This window comes from Penicillium paradoxum (genome assembly GCF_028828445.1).
Source record: "Penicillium paradoxum strain IBT 22861 chromosome Unknown utg000006l_segment0_segment0, whole genome shotgun sequence".
Taxonomy (NCBI): Eukaryota; Fungi; Ascomycota; class Eurotiomycetes; order Eurotiales; family Aspergillaceae; genus Penicillium; species Penicillium paradoxum.
This window is the reverse complement of record NW_026643184.1, coordinates 639,904-654,346: the sequence shown is the minus strand read 5'-3', so window position 1 is coordinate 654,346 and position 14,443 is coordinate 639,904. Positions and strand designations below refer to the sequence as shown.

At 49.6% G+C, this 14,443-nt stretch overlaps 5 protein-coding genes across 5 annotated transcripts; 4 read left to right on the top strand and 1 right to left on the bottom strand.

The window, feature by feature from the left end:
- Positions 1-282: 282 nt before the first annotated feature.
- N7457_006746 (mitochondrial 37S ribosomal protein uS10m) lies at positions 283-1,374 on the top strand (the record flags this gene model as incomplete). Its single annotated transcript, XM_057177790.1, has 4 exons — positions 283-333; positions 382-560; positions 619-663; positions 726-1,374. 4 exons carry the CDS (start codon positions 283-285, stop codon positions 1,372-1,374), a joined length of 924 nt encoding a protein of 307 aa, XP_057029534.1.
- Positions 1,375-1,955: 581 nt separating this feature from the next.
- Positions 1,956-5,543, top strand: N7457_006745 (Ribosomal protein S10; the record flags this gene model as incomplete). Its single annotated transcript, XM_057177789.1, has 9 exons — positions 1,956-1,983; positions 2,051-2,247; positions 2,309-2,389; positions 2,442-2,557; positions 2,609-2,727; positions 2,777-3,221; positions 3,954-4,170; positions 4,224-4,542; positions 4,603-5,543. The coding sequence occupies 9 exons, from the start codon at positions 1,956-1,958 to the stop codon at positions 5,541-5,543; spliced, it is 2,463 nt and encodes an 820-aa protein (XP_057029533.1).
- Positions 5,544-8,078: 2,535 nt separating this feature from the next.
- Positions 8,079-8,816, top strand: N7457_006744 (uncharacterized protein; the record flags this gene model as incomplete). The annotated part of the gene is made up of 1 exon (XM_057177788.1): positions 8,079-8,816. The coding sequence occupies one exon, from the start codon at positions 8,079-8,081 to the stop codon at positions 8,814-8,816; it is 738 nt and encodes a 245-aa protein (XP_057029532.1).
- A 558-nt stretch (positions 8,817-9,374) lies between these two features.
- Positions 9,375-10,502, bottom strand: N7457_006743 (sterol desaturase family protein; the record flags this gene model as incomplete). The annotated part of the gene is made up of 2 exons (XM_057177787.1): positions 9,375-10,158; positions 10,234-10,502. The coding sequence occupies 2 exons, from the start codon at positions 10,500-10,502 to the stop codon at positions 9,375-9,377; spliced, it is 1,053 nt and encodes a 350-aa protein (XP_057029531.1).
- Positions 10,503-11,768: 1,266 nt separating this feature from the next.
- rcoA (uncharacterized protein) lies at positions 11,769-14,130 on the top strand (the record flags this gene model as incomplete). The annotated part of the gene is made up of 8 exons (XM_057177786.1): positions 11,769-11,889; positions 12,075-12,156; positions 12,230-12,555; positions 12,628-13,169; positions 13,245-13,694; positions 13,768-13,900; positions 13,968-14,043; positions 14,106-14,130. 8 exons carry the CDS (start codon positions 11,769-11,771, stop codon positions 14,128-14,130), a joined length of 1,755 nt encoding a protein of 584 aa, XP_057029530.1.
- Positions 14,131-14,443: the final 313 nt, after the last annotated feature.

The following is a 14,443-nucleotide window of genomic DNA, read 5'->3' as shown; positions in this document are numbered from 1 at the left end:
GATCACGTATGCAATGGTTTCCATGGCCTATCGTCGTATATATGGAGCTGTGTTCTGGGGAGGGGTTGATCGATATTCAATTGGTAGCCAGCATACCTTATGTATGTAGGTTATTTAGGTATATAGGTAATAGCCCAGGGGGATCTAGTTGTACATGCAGTTAACATACTCCGTGCTCCGTACTCCGTATACTGACCCGATTCCCTACTCACCGCCCTGAGGCTCGCTCCCCAAAAAAACCCATCCGCCAACAACGGATCTTCCTTAGAATCACGATTCACAATGTTCTCATACACATCGCGCTCCTTAGCTGGAGTGGGCAAGCGCCTCATGGTAAATTCTCATGCTGACTTGCAATTCTTCGCGCTAACTATCCAAAAGGCGCCTGTGCCATTCCGGTCTCTATCATCCCAAACCCAGCCAACTCCGCCGGAGCAAACACCGGTTCGAGATCCAACCTCGACACCTATACCGATTGCTCCCACAGAAGCTCCCGCCGTGGCCCCTTCTTCCGTCGATACTCCTGTTACCTCCGCTTCTGCATCGACCGTTCCTGTGGTGTAAGATGTCCTTCCACTATAGTATGATTTGGGTTTATGGCTGATTGGGATAATATAGGCCGACGGAAGCTGAGCAGTCATCTGAACCTGCTGTGAAAGAATGGTGAGTATCCGAGGCGATATGTATCAACATTTATACAAGACCACTGCTCACAATTTGTCTAGGTCCGAACGGTTAGGAGCATTCGGTGAGGAGAGCCGACTGCCGCGCAGTGTGCAAGCCATATATCTACGACCCTTGCGGAGGAAGGCGGAGTACGGCCTCCCAGTTTGCGATCTTCAATTGCGATCCTACAGCGTCCGTAACGTAGAGTTCTTCACGGACTTCGCCATCCGTGCCGCTTACTACCTCAATCTCCCCGTGTCCGGCCCTGTACCTCTCCCTCGCATTGTCGAACGGTGGACCGTCCCCCGAAGCAACTTCGTGCACAAGAAGAGCCAGGAGAACTTCGAGCGAATCACGCTTCGTCGATTGGTTCAAATTAAGGATGGAAACCCACAAGCGGTGCAGGCCTGGCTGGCGTTCCTCCGGAAGCATGCCTTTTACGGAGTCGGCATGAAGGCAAACGTCTGGGAACATGATAGTCTTGGTACGATTACAATTCTTACCTGGATAGCGTATTCAATGGTCAAGACACTAATCTTTGATTCTACAACAGATGCTGGCAAGGCTATGGATGCGTCCGTCGCCGAGGTTGAAGAAATTCTTCGCCCCGAGCTTGAGCAATTTGGTCAGCGGAAAGACAACTCAGCACCCGGCACGATATTCGATACTTTGAACAATGAGCGTTTCACAGAGCGCAAGAGTCTCTAGATGGAATGGTGATCTACGTTGAACTTGTATACCCGTGAACATCTGGACTTGGTGTCTTTGCTGCATGCGCTGTCTTTTTTTATATTCGAAAGCCTTTTTGGTCTAGGCCATCTGTATTCTACTGTTTTACTATTCTCATTGAACCCAGACGGGTGGAAGTCTACATATTCCGAAGGAGACTGCTTACTACAACCCACAACCGGGTCCCCAGTCGACGTACTGCCACGCAGACATTCTCGGTAAGAAGTGATATGTTCTGTGATGTAGATATGTAAAACATAAGTAAAGAATGAAGATGGAATATGTTCAGATGTATATCTAGGTAGTTTTCTGTCTGCGGCGTATTGCACGATATTGATCACGTGAGAGATGTCGCTTTTTTGTTTTTCGAGGCCAACAACGACTGCGCCAGTACGAGGTGACTGCGCTTGACAATAATTTATTGTTACGCCGATTAAGGGCTCACTAGAGATGCCTGTCCACACCTTTCGTCATGAATTGTCTTTGCTGAGGTCATCTGGTGGGAGATACCTCCATCTTCGTCCCAGCGGGCTCTCCCTTCTCCCAAGGAGAGGCTATCGATGGAGCAGCTCATGCGCCAAGTCGCCAGTACAAGATCCCATTATATTTTCAGGCATTCAGCCCACTGCAGTTCCACATTTGGGTAATTATCTAGGAGCCTTACATCAATGGGTGAAGCTCCAGCAAGACGCAACCGAAGGAACCAAGCTGTTTTTCTCTATTGTTGATCTGCATGCATTGACGGTGCCCCAAGATCCAGCCCAACTAAGGCGATGGAGGAGGGAGGCATTTGCAACATTGCTTGCTGTGGGGCTGGATCCTAAGCGCTCTACAATATTTTACCAGTCCGGTGTATGTTCCATCATGGATATGACAGACAAGCCCAGTATGACTAGATACTGACATTGACCAGGTGCCAGCACATACTGAGCTCATGTGGATCCTTAGCACCGTGGCTTCTATGGGATATCTATCGCGCATGACACAGTGGAAGGTGAGTGGCCGTACAGCTGCACACACGCTGGCATTTTGTTGACATCCCTCAGAGTAAACTACAGCTGCCCGACAGTGCAACGTTGGATGATTCAACGGCACGGGCACAGCTGCGCCTGGGTCTTTTCTCATATCCCGTACTCCAAGCTGCTGATATCCTCGTGCATAGGTATGTTGCCTGTCTAGGACACCTTAGTCGCTTTTCACTAATGATCACCAGAGCTACCCATGTCCCAGTTGGGGAAGATCAGAGACAACATCTAGAGTTTTCCAGATACACCGCAAATAGCTTCAATCACGTCTACGGACCTATCTTCCCCATCCCCGAGGCATTGATATGTAAGAGATAGTCGCGCGTGCCAAAATGAACAGACACTAACTTGACTAGCCCCTGCCAAACGAGTGATGTCGCTGAAGGATCCCACGTCAAAGATGTCCAAGTCGCATGCTGACGAGAAGTCACGGATCATCCTTACCGACTCGCCGGCAGAGATTCGCCGGAAAGTCAAGGTGGCTCTGACAGATTCGGAACCGAGTATCACCTATGACCCGGAACGTCGACCAGGCGTATCAAATTTGATTGAGATCCTTAGCCACCTGGAAGGTGTATCGTGTGGGGATATTGTGTCTGAGTTCCACGATGCAAGTCTTCGGTCACTCAAGGAGCACGTTGCGGACCGGATTGCCTATCATTTGCAGGAGATCCGAGATCGGTACACTACAATCATAGAGGATAAGACTGGGTACCTGGATTCGGTGGCTGAGGAGGGTGCAGAGGCGGCGCGCGCCAATACTCGGGGGACCATGCAGCAGGTTCGGGATGCGATGGGTCTGTGAGTGGCAAGTTGCAGGCTGTACAGTTTTGATGTGAGGACACACTATGACAGTGTTGTGTATTATACGTGTAAAAAAAAGAATGAGAATCCGGTTGCCTGTACGAGACGACCAATGAGTGAAGGTAGGGACCTACATCTCCTACGTAGGTATATGGAGGTGATATTGGTACAACATATTCCACGCACACATATATATCGAGAGAGGTAGATATATATATATATATCTCTCTCTCTCTATATCTCCCCATTCCATGTATATGTTCACGCGCTGGGTACTCCGCGGAAAGAGTACAGGAAGTGGAGCATCCGCGTCATCCGTGTCGCGCATAGTACCCTTTCAGGCTTCCCTCTCGAATGACTGTAACGGTATACAGAGTCGAAGGAACGATTACGACCTGGGAATCAATGTGACTGACATGTCTAAGTCGAAACAGGAGCTCGGAACGGACCGGTAAAGAATCTAGTATGCTTGGTGACGACAGCACTTTGCAACCATCGAATGGAGCATAATGGAGAGAAGAAATATTCGAAAATAATGAATTCCGGTTGAACCGAATCGATTTCGTGGGCACTTCACACTCTTCCCATCTCTACTCTTTCTCATTCCTCTCTCCTCTCGGCGTTTGCTTTGACTGGGTTCGACTAGATTGTAGCCTGTTCCCATTCAATATCCAACAGCTAACAACGCCTTTTCCCCAAGTCATAGGTATCTGGTCCTCCACATTCCAGCCTGAACTCGGGGCAGACGATCGGCGCAATGAAAAATACATTGATTCTATTGGCCACGGTCCTGGTGCTGCCTACCTGGGGGTTGACTCTTCACCGGAGAGACAATCCTGCGGTGGTGCAAATGGATCTCCAACGCAAAGAAGTCTTGAATCCTATCACAAGAGATCGAGCCAGGCGAAAACGTTCTTCGACGGTCAACCAGGCATTGGACAATGAGGTAAGATCTGTTCTGATATATATCACCGGCCTGATGTTCATAGTCATGCCTAGGAAACCCTATACTTCTGCAATGTCACCTTGGGTACCCCAAAGCAGAGCGTGCGACTGGTTCTTGATACTGGAAGTAGTGATTTATGGTGCAATACGCCAAATTCCACTCTTTGTGAACCCCCCAAAGATGAATGTAATGCATCCGGCACTTACGATCCCAGCTCCTCTTCTTCGTATTCCTTTGTGAGCTCGGATTTTAATATCACCTATGCCGATGGATCCGGCGCCTCCGGGGACTATGTCACCGATACGTTCACCATCGGCGGCACAACTATCAAAGACTTTCAGTTCGGCCTTGGATTTTCGTCAGGTTCTAGGGGTGAGTGACCTGTAACCTAGTACTCAGTACCCCCGAGCTAACCGATATGGTTATCTGCAGAGGGCGTGCTGGGCATCGGATATGCTATAAACGAGGTCCAAGTGGGCAGAAATGGAGACTTGGCATATGCCAACCTGCCCAAGGCGATGGTCGACAACGGCGTGATTCGATCTAATGCTTACAGTCTCTGGCTTAATGACCTGGACGCGAATACCGGCTCCATTCTGTTTGGTGGAGTCAACACCAAGAAGTACCATGGCACCCTGCAGACAGTCCCTGTTCAGAAAGTCGGGGGAGTGTATTCGGAGTTCATTATTGCACTCACTGAACTCACCCTCACCAATTCCTCGGGTGAAACTACCTACTCATCGAGTTCTCTTCCTGTAGGCGTGTTACTAGATTCGGGAAGCTCTCTCACCTACCTCCCCGACGCCCTTGTCCAGAAAATCTACAACGATCTCGAGGTCGTTTACGTGCCGGAGACTGGAATTGGCTATGTTGAATGTAGCATAGCCGAAAAGAGCATCACCATCGGCTACACGTTCTCATCCCCGACGATTAACGTGGGCATCCGAGAGATGATCATCGATGTTGGTGACCTCTATTTCCAGAACGGCAAGCGGGCCTGCGTCTTCGGTATTGTCCCAGCTGGAAGCAGCACGTCGGTCTTGGGAGACACGTTTCTCCGCAGTGCATATGTGGTATATGACCTTGACAACAACGAAATATCCCTCGCAAATACCAACTTTAACTCCACCGAGAATGATATCCTGGAGATTGGGACGGGCACCGACTCTGTCCCCGGTGCAACTGCCGTCTCCAACCCAGTAACTACCGCACCGGTTGGTGGAACCGTTGCGCGGATTGGAAGTCCACATGGAGGATCCGACATATTTGGCTCTGCCTCTGCCACTGGGAACAAGGCTATACCCAGGGCGACCGCTATGCCGAAGCACTTCGCCGTTGGCCTTGCCGGAGCGGGAGCTTTCCTGGTTTTGTAAAAATTTTCTTGGATGGCCTGCTATATATATATATATATTTTTCCTTTCCTGTTCAGGTTCATATTTTACATACCGAGGCGTACCTGAGAGTCCCCTGTTGATTTTGGCAAGAGTTAGTCTGAGCACAAGATAATGCAGTCCATTCTCCTCATATCACACTATCGTATGTTACGTAGATCTAGCCAATTGGAATTATGCCTGAGAACTGTATACTCTTACATATTCCCGTAACTTGTACCATAAAGGTACTTTCTGACGACGGTTAGGAATAGAGGTGAACATACTATATATCATAGTACCCGGGTGATTTCTTAGAATGAAACAGCATTTTTAGACACCCTAGCATGGCTCGATTAGGAAAATGATATAGCCACTGGTTACGGGTCAGGTAATTGAGTCTACCTCAATCCCTACCTCCATCCCTACATTTAGCTATCAGGCTGCGCGTTTGGGTCCCAAGGTTGTGGCCTCTGAGGGGGTTGACTTCTCTTACCCATTCTAGGGGTTTGGCGGAGAATAGACCTCGCAATATCTCTGAACAATTTCTCATTATACACAGCGAGAAGAGAGCCTACGAGTACAATATTTCGTCTTGGCATTCTGAAAGCACAATCCTGACTCATTTCGCCTTTCAAAAGTTCGCAGCTACCTTCCAATGCATCGGAGCTTCCGTTTCCACCACCGGGCTCTGGCGTCTGGCGTGTACCATGTCGAGCCAATTCTCTTCTTAGCGCGTTGCTCCTACGCCATGGAGCAGGGCATAGTGATAGCCGCCGCGGCAATTTCCATCTCCTTCACTATGTTTAGTACCGAAGCCGCGCTAGCTGATGGTTTTATCACATCATACGGTTCTGAATCATTGAGGCCATGACAGCACGAGAGTGAGTGACCACTTGATTCATGTAGTCGGGGATGAATCGGACCCAGGATAAGGAAAAGCCCGCCCTATCATTAGGTTCGCCCTCAATTAACTGCAGTTGTTTGCTCATCGCTTCGATGATTTCCTCGAATTTCTCGGTAATATCCTCCCGAGGTCATCATTGAGGTGCTCAAACACAAGTATCTAATCCAAATCGGGAGAGGAATGCCATCGGCGTCAGCACAAGACTAAAAATCACAAAAGACAACGAAAGCGCACACGGATCGAGATCAAGTGTACGCTTCTCTATTTTGAAGGGAATGAGTTGCAAATATTAATGCTCGTGCCATGCGAATGACCGAAATAGCCCGAGAACGTTGCGACTTCAGGGCAAACGAGAAATCGTGGGAAGCTCACAATAAACCACTTGCGACCACAGTCCACTCTGAAGAATGGAATAAATTCTGGGAGAAACCTTGACTTTTGTCCCCCCGACTTCGGTCCCTAGATCCTCATCCTCCTGAGGAGCGTCCCGTAAGTCGAACCATTGCACATCAAGCACGATTACGTGGGCCATGGACTGTCGGGTGTCAGAACCCTCCCATCCAGCTGGTGATTTTCCTTGACAGAGTCCAATGCCTCTTCGTCCACGACGATAGGGAATCCATGGCTAGGATAGCATGATAATCTCCGTAAAGGGACCTCATCGGCCCCAAATGGCGTCTAGTTAAGACAGTCAGTGTGCGATTTCCCCTAGATTCCAAAATAGAATATTTCTCTGCATTAGAACCCATACCGTCAGATCTCCTGCTTTGAGCAGCCCTCCAGCGAGGGCTCAGACTGAATATTCCATTTAAGTTGGCTGTAGATCGCTTGTCCGTCCCCGTTACCTGTTGTGTGTGCGTGGGTTAAATAGAATTCTTTGTACAAACCCCTGCATCCACTCGAGCAGAATCTCCCACCGTACGTCGTCGTTGTAATAACAGGTTCAGCAGATGAAGAAGCCCCATGTCTGATCACCGTCTTTGGTCAATTCGTCTCGGGTGTAGGTGGCATCTGACCTGAGGATAGCCACTTCTACCACGAGTTGAATGACGAAGGGAATCCGATTTTACAGGCTCAGGCTCGGGAGAAAGGATCTTGAGTGCCAGGCATGATCTGGAACATATATCGTAGGAGTATACCGTTGGCGTGCGAAACGAGTGATCGCCGAAAAAGATCTCTTGGCGCAAAACTTATATTCGCGACTCCCCTGTTGACCTGTTGCGAACGCCCCAAATGCCCCGAATTCCCTTTTCCGTGATCCGGAAAGCTCAATGGGAAAATTCTCTTCTACCTATACTTCTCAAAGAATGCCGTACTCTCGATTCGGCTCGCAATGAGCTTCGTTGGCTACGCGAGCGAGCAGTTCAGGATAGCCAGTCACTTTCGAGATCAAAGATAGGATGGAGAAGCCGATTGGAATCCATGTGTCAGATGCGATCTCGAGGATATCCTCTTCAATATATCCTTGGGGATCAACCATTCGGCAATTTGGAAATTCTCTGCCAAAGGGGCGTTCTAATTCCAAGGTCTGCCCATCGGATCTTCAAAATGACAACCTGGCTTATTGACCAAGCTTTTGCAGGCCAGAGACTGAATCATATACATATCAAGCAGCAAAATTAGTTCGTCAAATGGCTCTAGATCAAAATGATAAGCTCAAGGCTCCTCACAAGGCGAGACCTTTGCGCGTGATTGACCTCTGTACTGGCACAGGATGCATACCACTTCTGCTGCATGCACTACTTGCTCCTCATTTTCAATTGGAAATTACAGGGGTGGACATCAGTCTTCCGGCATTAAGGCTAGCTCAGAAGAATCTCGAGCATAATCTGCAACTGGGCCAATTGACACACAGCGCGGCGACAAGTATCTGCTTCCACCGCGCTGACGTCCTGGGACATGAAGACGATGATTTAATACCGTCGGTCGAGACAATATTGAAGACCCAGTCGATCAGATCACCGCCAGACCAACACAGTGGGTATGATCTGTTAATATCCAACCCGCCATACATATCCCAAATGGAGTTCTGCAACGGCACTACTGCACGTAGTGTACGGCGGTTTGAGCCCAAATTGGCGCTTGTTCCCCCACACTTGGGCTTCGAGAAGGAAGACTGCAGACCGGAAGATATCTTCTACCACCGTATTCTCACTCTGGCAATCAAGCTGAGGGCTAAGATCACGGTGGTTGAATGTGGTGATATTTCCCAGGCAAATCGGGTTGTTGCTCTTCATAAGCGAATTGCTTCTGGAGAATCCGGTCAGTTCAGTGCGGAAGTTTGGCCAAGCCAAGAGCGGGATTTGGCTCAAAATGGATTTCATGTTACTGATGGATCGCGAGGTGTTATTATACAGAGATTGCCCTAGCAACAATCCGATCTTTCTGCTTTGCATAGACCAACACAGGGAAACTGGATTAGTTAGAAATTCAAGATCGAAACAGTCAATGATAATTCTTGTTTCATAGATGTTAAGCTGGTATCATACATATATGTACGATTTCCTTTAAGGCCTTCTTGGGTTGCCACATGAACCTGCCCATACATAAAAAGATACATGGAAATGCACAAGTGCCAATCGAGTGCATTATAAGCCTCCACAACATAGAGACAAAAAAGAGGAAAAGGAAAAAAAGGAAAAAAAGGGGGGAAAGACCATTATGTACAAAATGGAGCAGACCACCAGTACTTCATGGCAGTGGTGGTCAATTTTAGAGTATTAAAACAGGTAAAGGGATGCACCAAGGCGAATTAATGTACTAGAATGGCAAAAAGAAAATTGGCAGGAACAACAGGGATGTGCAAATCTCCAAACCCGAACCCCAACTCAAGAGAGCCAAATGATGGGTGTAGTTGAGCCCTGCATGCAAAAGAGAGCCAGTAAGCATTGTGAAGTCGTGACGGATGTGATAATCCCGCTGTCGTTTCAAAGGTTCTTCTTCTTGTCGGAGGAGTAGCTGCGATCGTCTTCGCCCTCGACATGCTTGAGAATGGACTCCATCTCCTTGGCTTGTCGCTTCCACTCCTCGTCTCCCATCTTCGTTTCCCGACGGAAAAGTTCCTCATTGGGCTTGCGGTAGCTGCCACCCAGACGGTCCCACAGAGTGGTGAACTGTCCGTAGTTGTAGTTGAAGTACAAGTGGTGCATTGTGTGGCAGGCTGCACCGTTCACAATAGGGCTGTTGGCGACGTACTCGCCATCATGAATGAAGACTGTCCAGAGGTTGATGAAGCCGAACAAGAAAACATAGGCGACCTTCTGCAAGGGGAAGAGGAAGGGGAAGACGTGGTATGGGACACTCTGGGACCAGCCATCGAGTGGGTGGAAGGCGTGCGAAGCATAAGGGCTTGGCATGATCCATTTGTGGTGAGGCTTGTGTAGGGTCTTGTAGACGCGAGGGTGATGTAGGCCACGGTGAATCCAGTAGATGAAGAAATCGGTAAAGCAGATGAAGAAGGGAATCTGGATCAAGCTATAGTACGCGAAGGGCTCTTCGGCAGTGGTGTCATAGAGTTTAGCGAATCCGCGAACCTCAAGAACGAAGAAAGGAGCTGTCAATAGAGACATCAAGGGCATTGCGCCCATGGCCTGCCTGATTTCCAAGCTAATCTGGTTCTTGAGGAATTTGGGGTGGTTGTAGGTTGTCTTATCCCAAATAAAGATATATGACAGCGTTGCGATCAAAAAGTAGACCAGTAGGCCGAATAGCCTAATTGAGTGTTAGCTTGGATGTCGAGGCGGAAAAGGGTGGCGATGTGAAATCTCAGAGGAATTGGCGCATTACCAGGTGATCAAAAAGAAGCTTATGAATTGACGATAGATATTATTTCGGGGCCAGGCACTCAAGTATGCATATTTCGAGGGTTCCAGGTAGATCATCTGTGTAGCCTGCTCGTAGACATAAGGTTCCGCAGGCCCAAACAGGGCCATCGAAGTGTTGGCGGCGGCATTGACAATGGCTGGCAACGAGACGGATGACAGCGAGACGGGGAGGAGTGCTGAATAGAGGCGATCACCAACAAAGGTGTCCCATAATTCGAGAATGATATCCATGATTGATGGGCTCACGGATAGGGAGAAAGGGAGAGTGGGCGAGTACTTGTAGGAACAAAAAAGGAGATTGCGGCGAATAATACTCACAATCACACCAGCACGGAACCACTAAAGCCGTTGCAATGCCACCTTTTTTTTCTCCCTTGTCTTAATAAGCTAATTGATCCACCGGGGCAGGGGTACCTATAAAGTGGTCTGATGTGGGATAACTATCTTATGGGGTGGACAGATTGTTATGAGGTCTAGATTGTATATAGGTAGATATATTATGTAGATAGGCCCAATTCCTTGCCATTCGCTGGGATAAGAGGTTCTGCTGAAGAGCCAACTGGAAGAACCATGAGAAAAGACGAGACACAAAACGCAAGACGGGAGAACCGTGGAAATGACCCCTTTGTTGTCATGGCTGCCTTGCTGCCTGAGTGCCTTGTGAGCCCAGGAGGTGCCTGATAGATCAGGCAATACACATTCCCGGCAAGAAAAAGAATACCGGGACGGTATTTCAGTACCCGACTGGTACTGCACAGACCAGTTCCACTTGGACTACCCGTACTCACAGGTTTCCTCCACTGCCCGCACTTGCGGGTGTAGATCCAAGTATGTATGTATTCGTATTATGGGTACGGAGTATATGGAATATTACGTCGGTACAAATGAAAAGGGGTGACTTCGGGAACCTTGCGATCTGGACCCATGCATCTAGTCCGAGTAGGTAGTATATGTATGGAGTAGAGAAAATCATGTACTTTGAGACAAGGGGAAAAAAAAAAAAAAAAAAAAAAGAGAGAGAGAGACTGAGAATGGTATAGCAGAACTCCAATCATTGGTCTGCGAACGTCACAGAATTCTCCTGACTCGTCCGTTGTCCTCTGTCCTTAGTCTTTGTGATCTCTCCCAAGTGGGAACTTCTCCCGAAGGACCAGAAAGCGTACGATAGCCGCGCTTCTCGCCTAGTAAGTCGCTTCTCGCGTCAAAACGGCTGCCGCCTTCCCCCCAAACTCAAACCTTCCCGCTTTAAAGTGTCATCTGCCAGCCTCTTCCACCCCTCTTACCGCTACACCCTCATCTCATCTTCCAACTTATATTGTATCGCCCACTATCGCTGTGGCTAGCTGCGTGGTGCTATCCACCAAGCATTGAAGCCTCAGTGATCGAGATCATTGAGTCCAGGTCGGAAACCTTGGTTGCGACCCCCATTCGCCAACCCAGAGCTGTCATCTGAACTACCTTTTTTTCCCTGACTTGTGAACCAAAAAATATTGCGCCATGTACAACGCTCATCGCGGCATGGTGCCTGCCCCCAACTCCCGTCTGACGGAGCTATTGGATCAACTGCGCCAGGAGTTCGAAAGCCAGTCGCGCAACACCGGTGAATTCGAACATCAGTGTATGTGTTCTGTTCCTTCCTATTCTGTCTTACCCCTCACTTGTGCTCCGGCTCATTGAGTTCTTGGAGCTTCTCCTGTCCCATCGTTTTCCACAAGCAGCTGTCTGCTCATCCCTCCCCCGATGATTGTACCTCCATGGGTTCTGACATTCGCTGAAATGTTATCTAACTGACAGATCATGCAGTGACTGGTCAACTCCAAGAGATGGAGATGATCCGTCAAAAGGTCTATCAATTGGAACAGGCTCAGATCAAGATCAAGCAAGAGTTCGCCCTCCTGCCTCCTTGAAAGTCCTACGCACCTCATATCTGACATCGCATTTCTTCTCCCGTTCTTTAGCTACGAAGCCGAAATCCGAATGCTGCGACACGAACTTGAGTCGCGCGGCGTGCAAACCATCCCTTCCCACATCGGCGGACCCGCTGCGGCTCACACGGCTCCTTCTCAGGCTCCTCCACCCGCATTGGGCCACGGTCCCAGCAATCTGTTTGGTGGTATCATGACCAACGCTCCAGGTAGTGGCCCCGGTCTTGCCCCTCCCCCTCCCCAGGATCAGCAGCCTCCCCAGCATGCCCTTCAACAGCCTGCTTCGGTCGCCCAACCCGGCGCGCCGCAACCGCCGCAGAGCTCCTTTGGAGGATATCAAGCTGGCGCTGCTGTGAACGGTATGTCGTTATGTTTATGAAGATTGTTTTCCCGCTCCTAGTCGCTGACCCGTTGAATCATTGATTCTCTAGGCTACGGACCGCCTCCACCTCCCACTGCCTCCCCGGGGCCCGGCAAGGGCCGTGGTCGTGTTCCTCCGGGCCCGGCTACCCCCCAGCAAACCCACATTGCTTACCCGGATCCTCGCGCGTCGCCTCAAATCCCCCGCCCTACCCCTCCGAACCCTCCTATCGGCGGCGGCCGCACAGCCGAACGCCCGGGAAACATGTTGGCCAACTGGAACCCAGATGATTTGCCTCCTTCGCAAAAGCGGGAGGGCTCTGACTGGTACGCGGTGTTCAACCCCGAGGTCCAGCGTGTCCTTGATGTGGAACTGGTGCATCATTTGAACCATGACAGTGTGGTTTGCTGTGTGCGCTTCAGCCGCGATGGCAAATATCTAGCTACGGGCTGCAACCGCTCAGCTCAAATCTTCGACGTCACTACTGGCCAGAACGTGGCTACTCTCCAGGACGAAAATGTGGACAAAGACGGCGATCTTTACATTCGCAGTGTTTGTTTCAGTCCAGATGGCAAGTACCTTGCGACTGGTGCCGAGGATAAGCAGATTCGAGTAAGTTTCTTTTTTCGATCCTGTGAACAGGCAGCATGCGTGAATATACCACTGACGAAATGCGATTGATTCTAGGTTTGGGATATCAACCAGCGCACCATCAAGCATATTTTCAGTGGACACGAGCAGGATATCTACTCCTTGGACTTTGCGGGCAACGGCCGCTTCATCGCTTCCGGAAGTGGAGATAAGACCGTGCGCCTGTGGGATATTCTCGATGGCAAACTTGTCTACACTCTTAGCATTGAGGATGGTGTCACTACTGTGGCCATGTCTCCGGACGGCCGTTACGTGGCTGCTGGTTCATTGGACAAGAGCGTGCGCGTCTGGGATACGACCACTGGATACCTGGTGGAGCGTCTGGAGAACCCCGATGGCCACAAGGACAGCGTGTATTCAGTTGCATTCGCGCCCAACGGCCGTGACCTTGTCAGTGGCAGTCTGGACAAGACGATCAAGCTCTGGGAGCTTACCGTCCCCGAGGCATGCACCCTCACAGTGCCGTCAAGGGTGGCAAGTGCATTCGTACATTCGAAGGCCACAAGGTTAGCTCCGAGATCCCGGAGATCATGTGCAGAAGCTAATTTCGACTTACTAGGACTTTGTTCTCAGCGTTTGTCTGACACCTGACGGTGCTTGGGTGATGAGTGGTTCTAAAGACCGCGGTGTGCAGTTCTGGGATCCAGTGACTGGAAATGCCCAGATGATGCTCCAGGGTCACAAGAACTCCGGTATCTTAAATCCTTCGTCTACGGTCCTCTGGCTCTTTGCTAACTGCTTTTGTTTTCTTCTGAATAGTCATCTCGGTTGCGCCCAGCCCCACTGGCAACCTGTTCGCGACTGGTAGTGGAGACATGCGTGCACGAATCTGGAGGTGAGTGTTTTTTTGGGGGTTAATTTCCCTGGTGTTTCAAGATCATAAGCTGACTCTGTTAGATACTCACCGTACACTGGACGATGAAAGGTTTGATACCGATGCCTTTGGCGCAATGTGATGTTTTTCTTTTGCTTGGATTAGTCGGTTCTTGTTCTTGGGCTTGATTTTTATCGAATTTGAAAATTATATTTTTTTCCCCCCCTACCCACTGTTGGGAGTATACGTGAACCGGCATTTCCCCCCTCCCGGTCAGTTGTGATAGCAGACACACTCGTAGGGTAACACGGGTTGGGAACGAGCTGAAATCCCAGGAACGTCAGTAATCCCAACAACATCATCATCCCTGTCCGTCTGAATCATCACAGAGCCTCCGTATGATGCTCTGTTTTAAGGTACA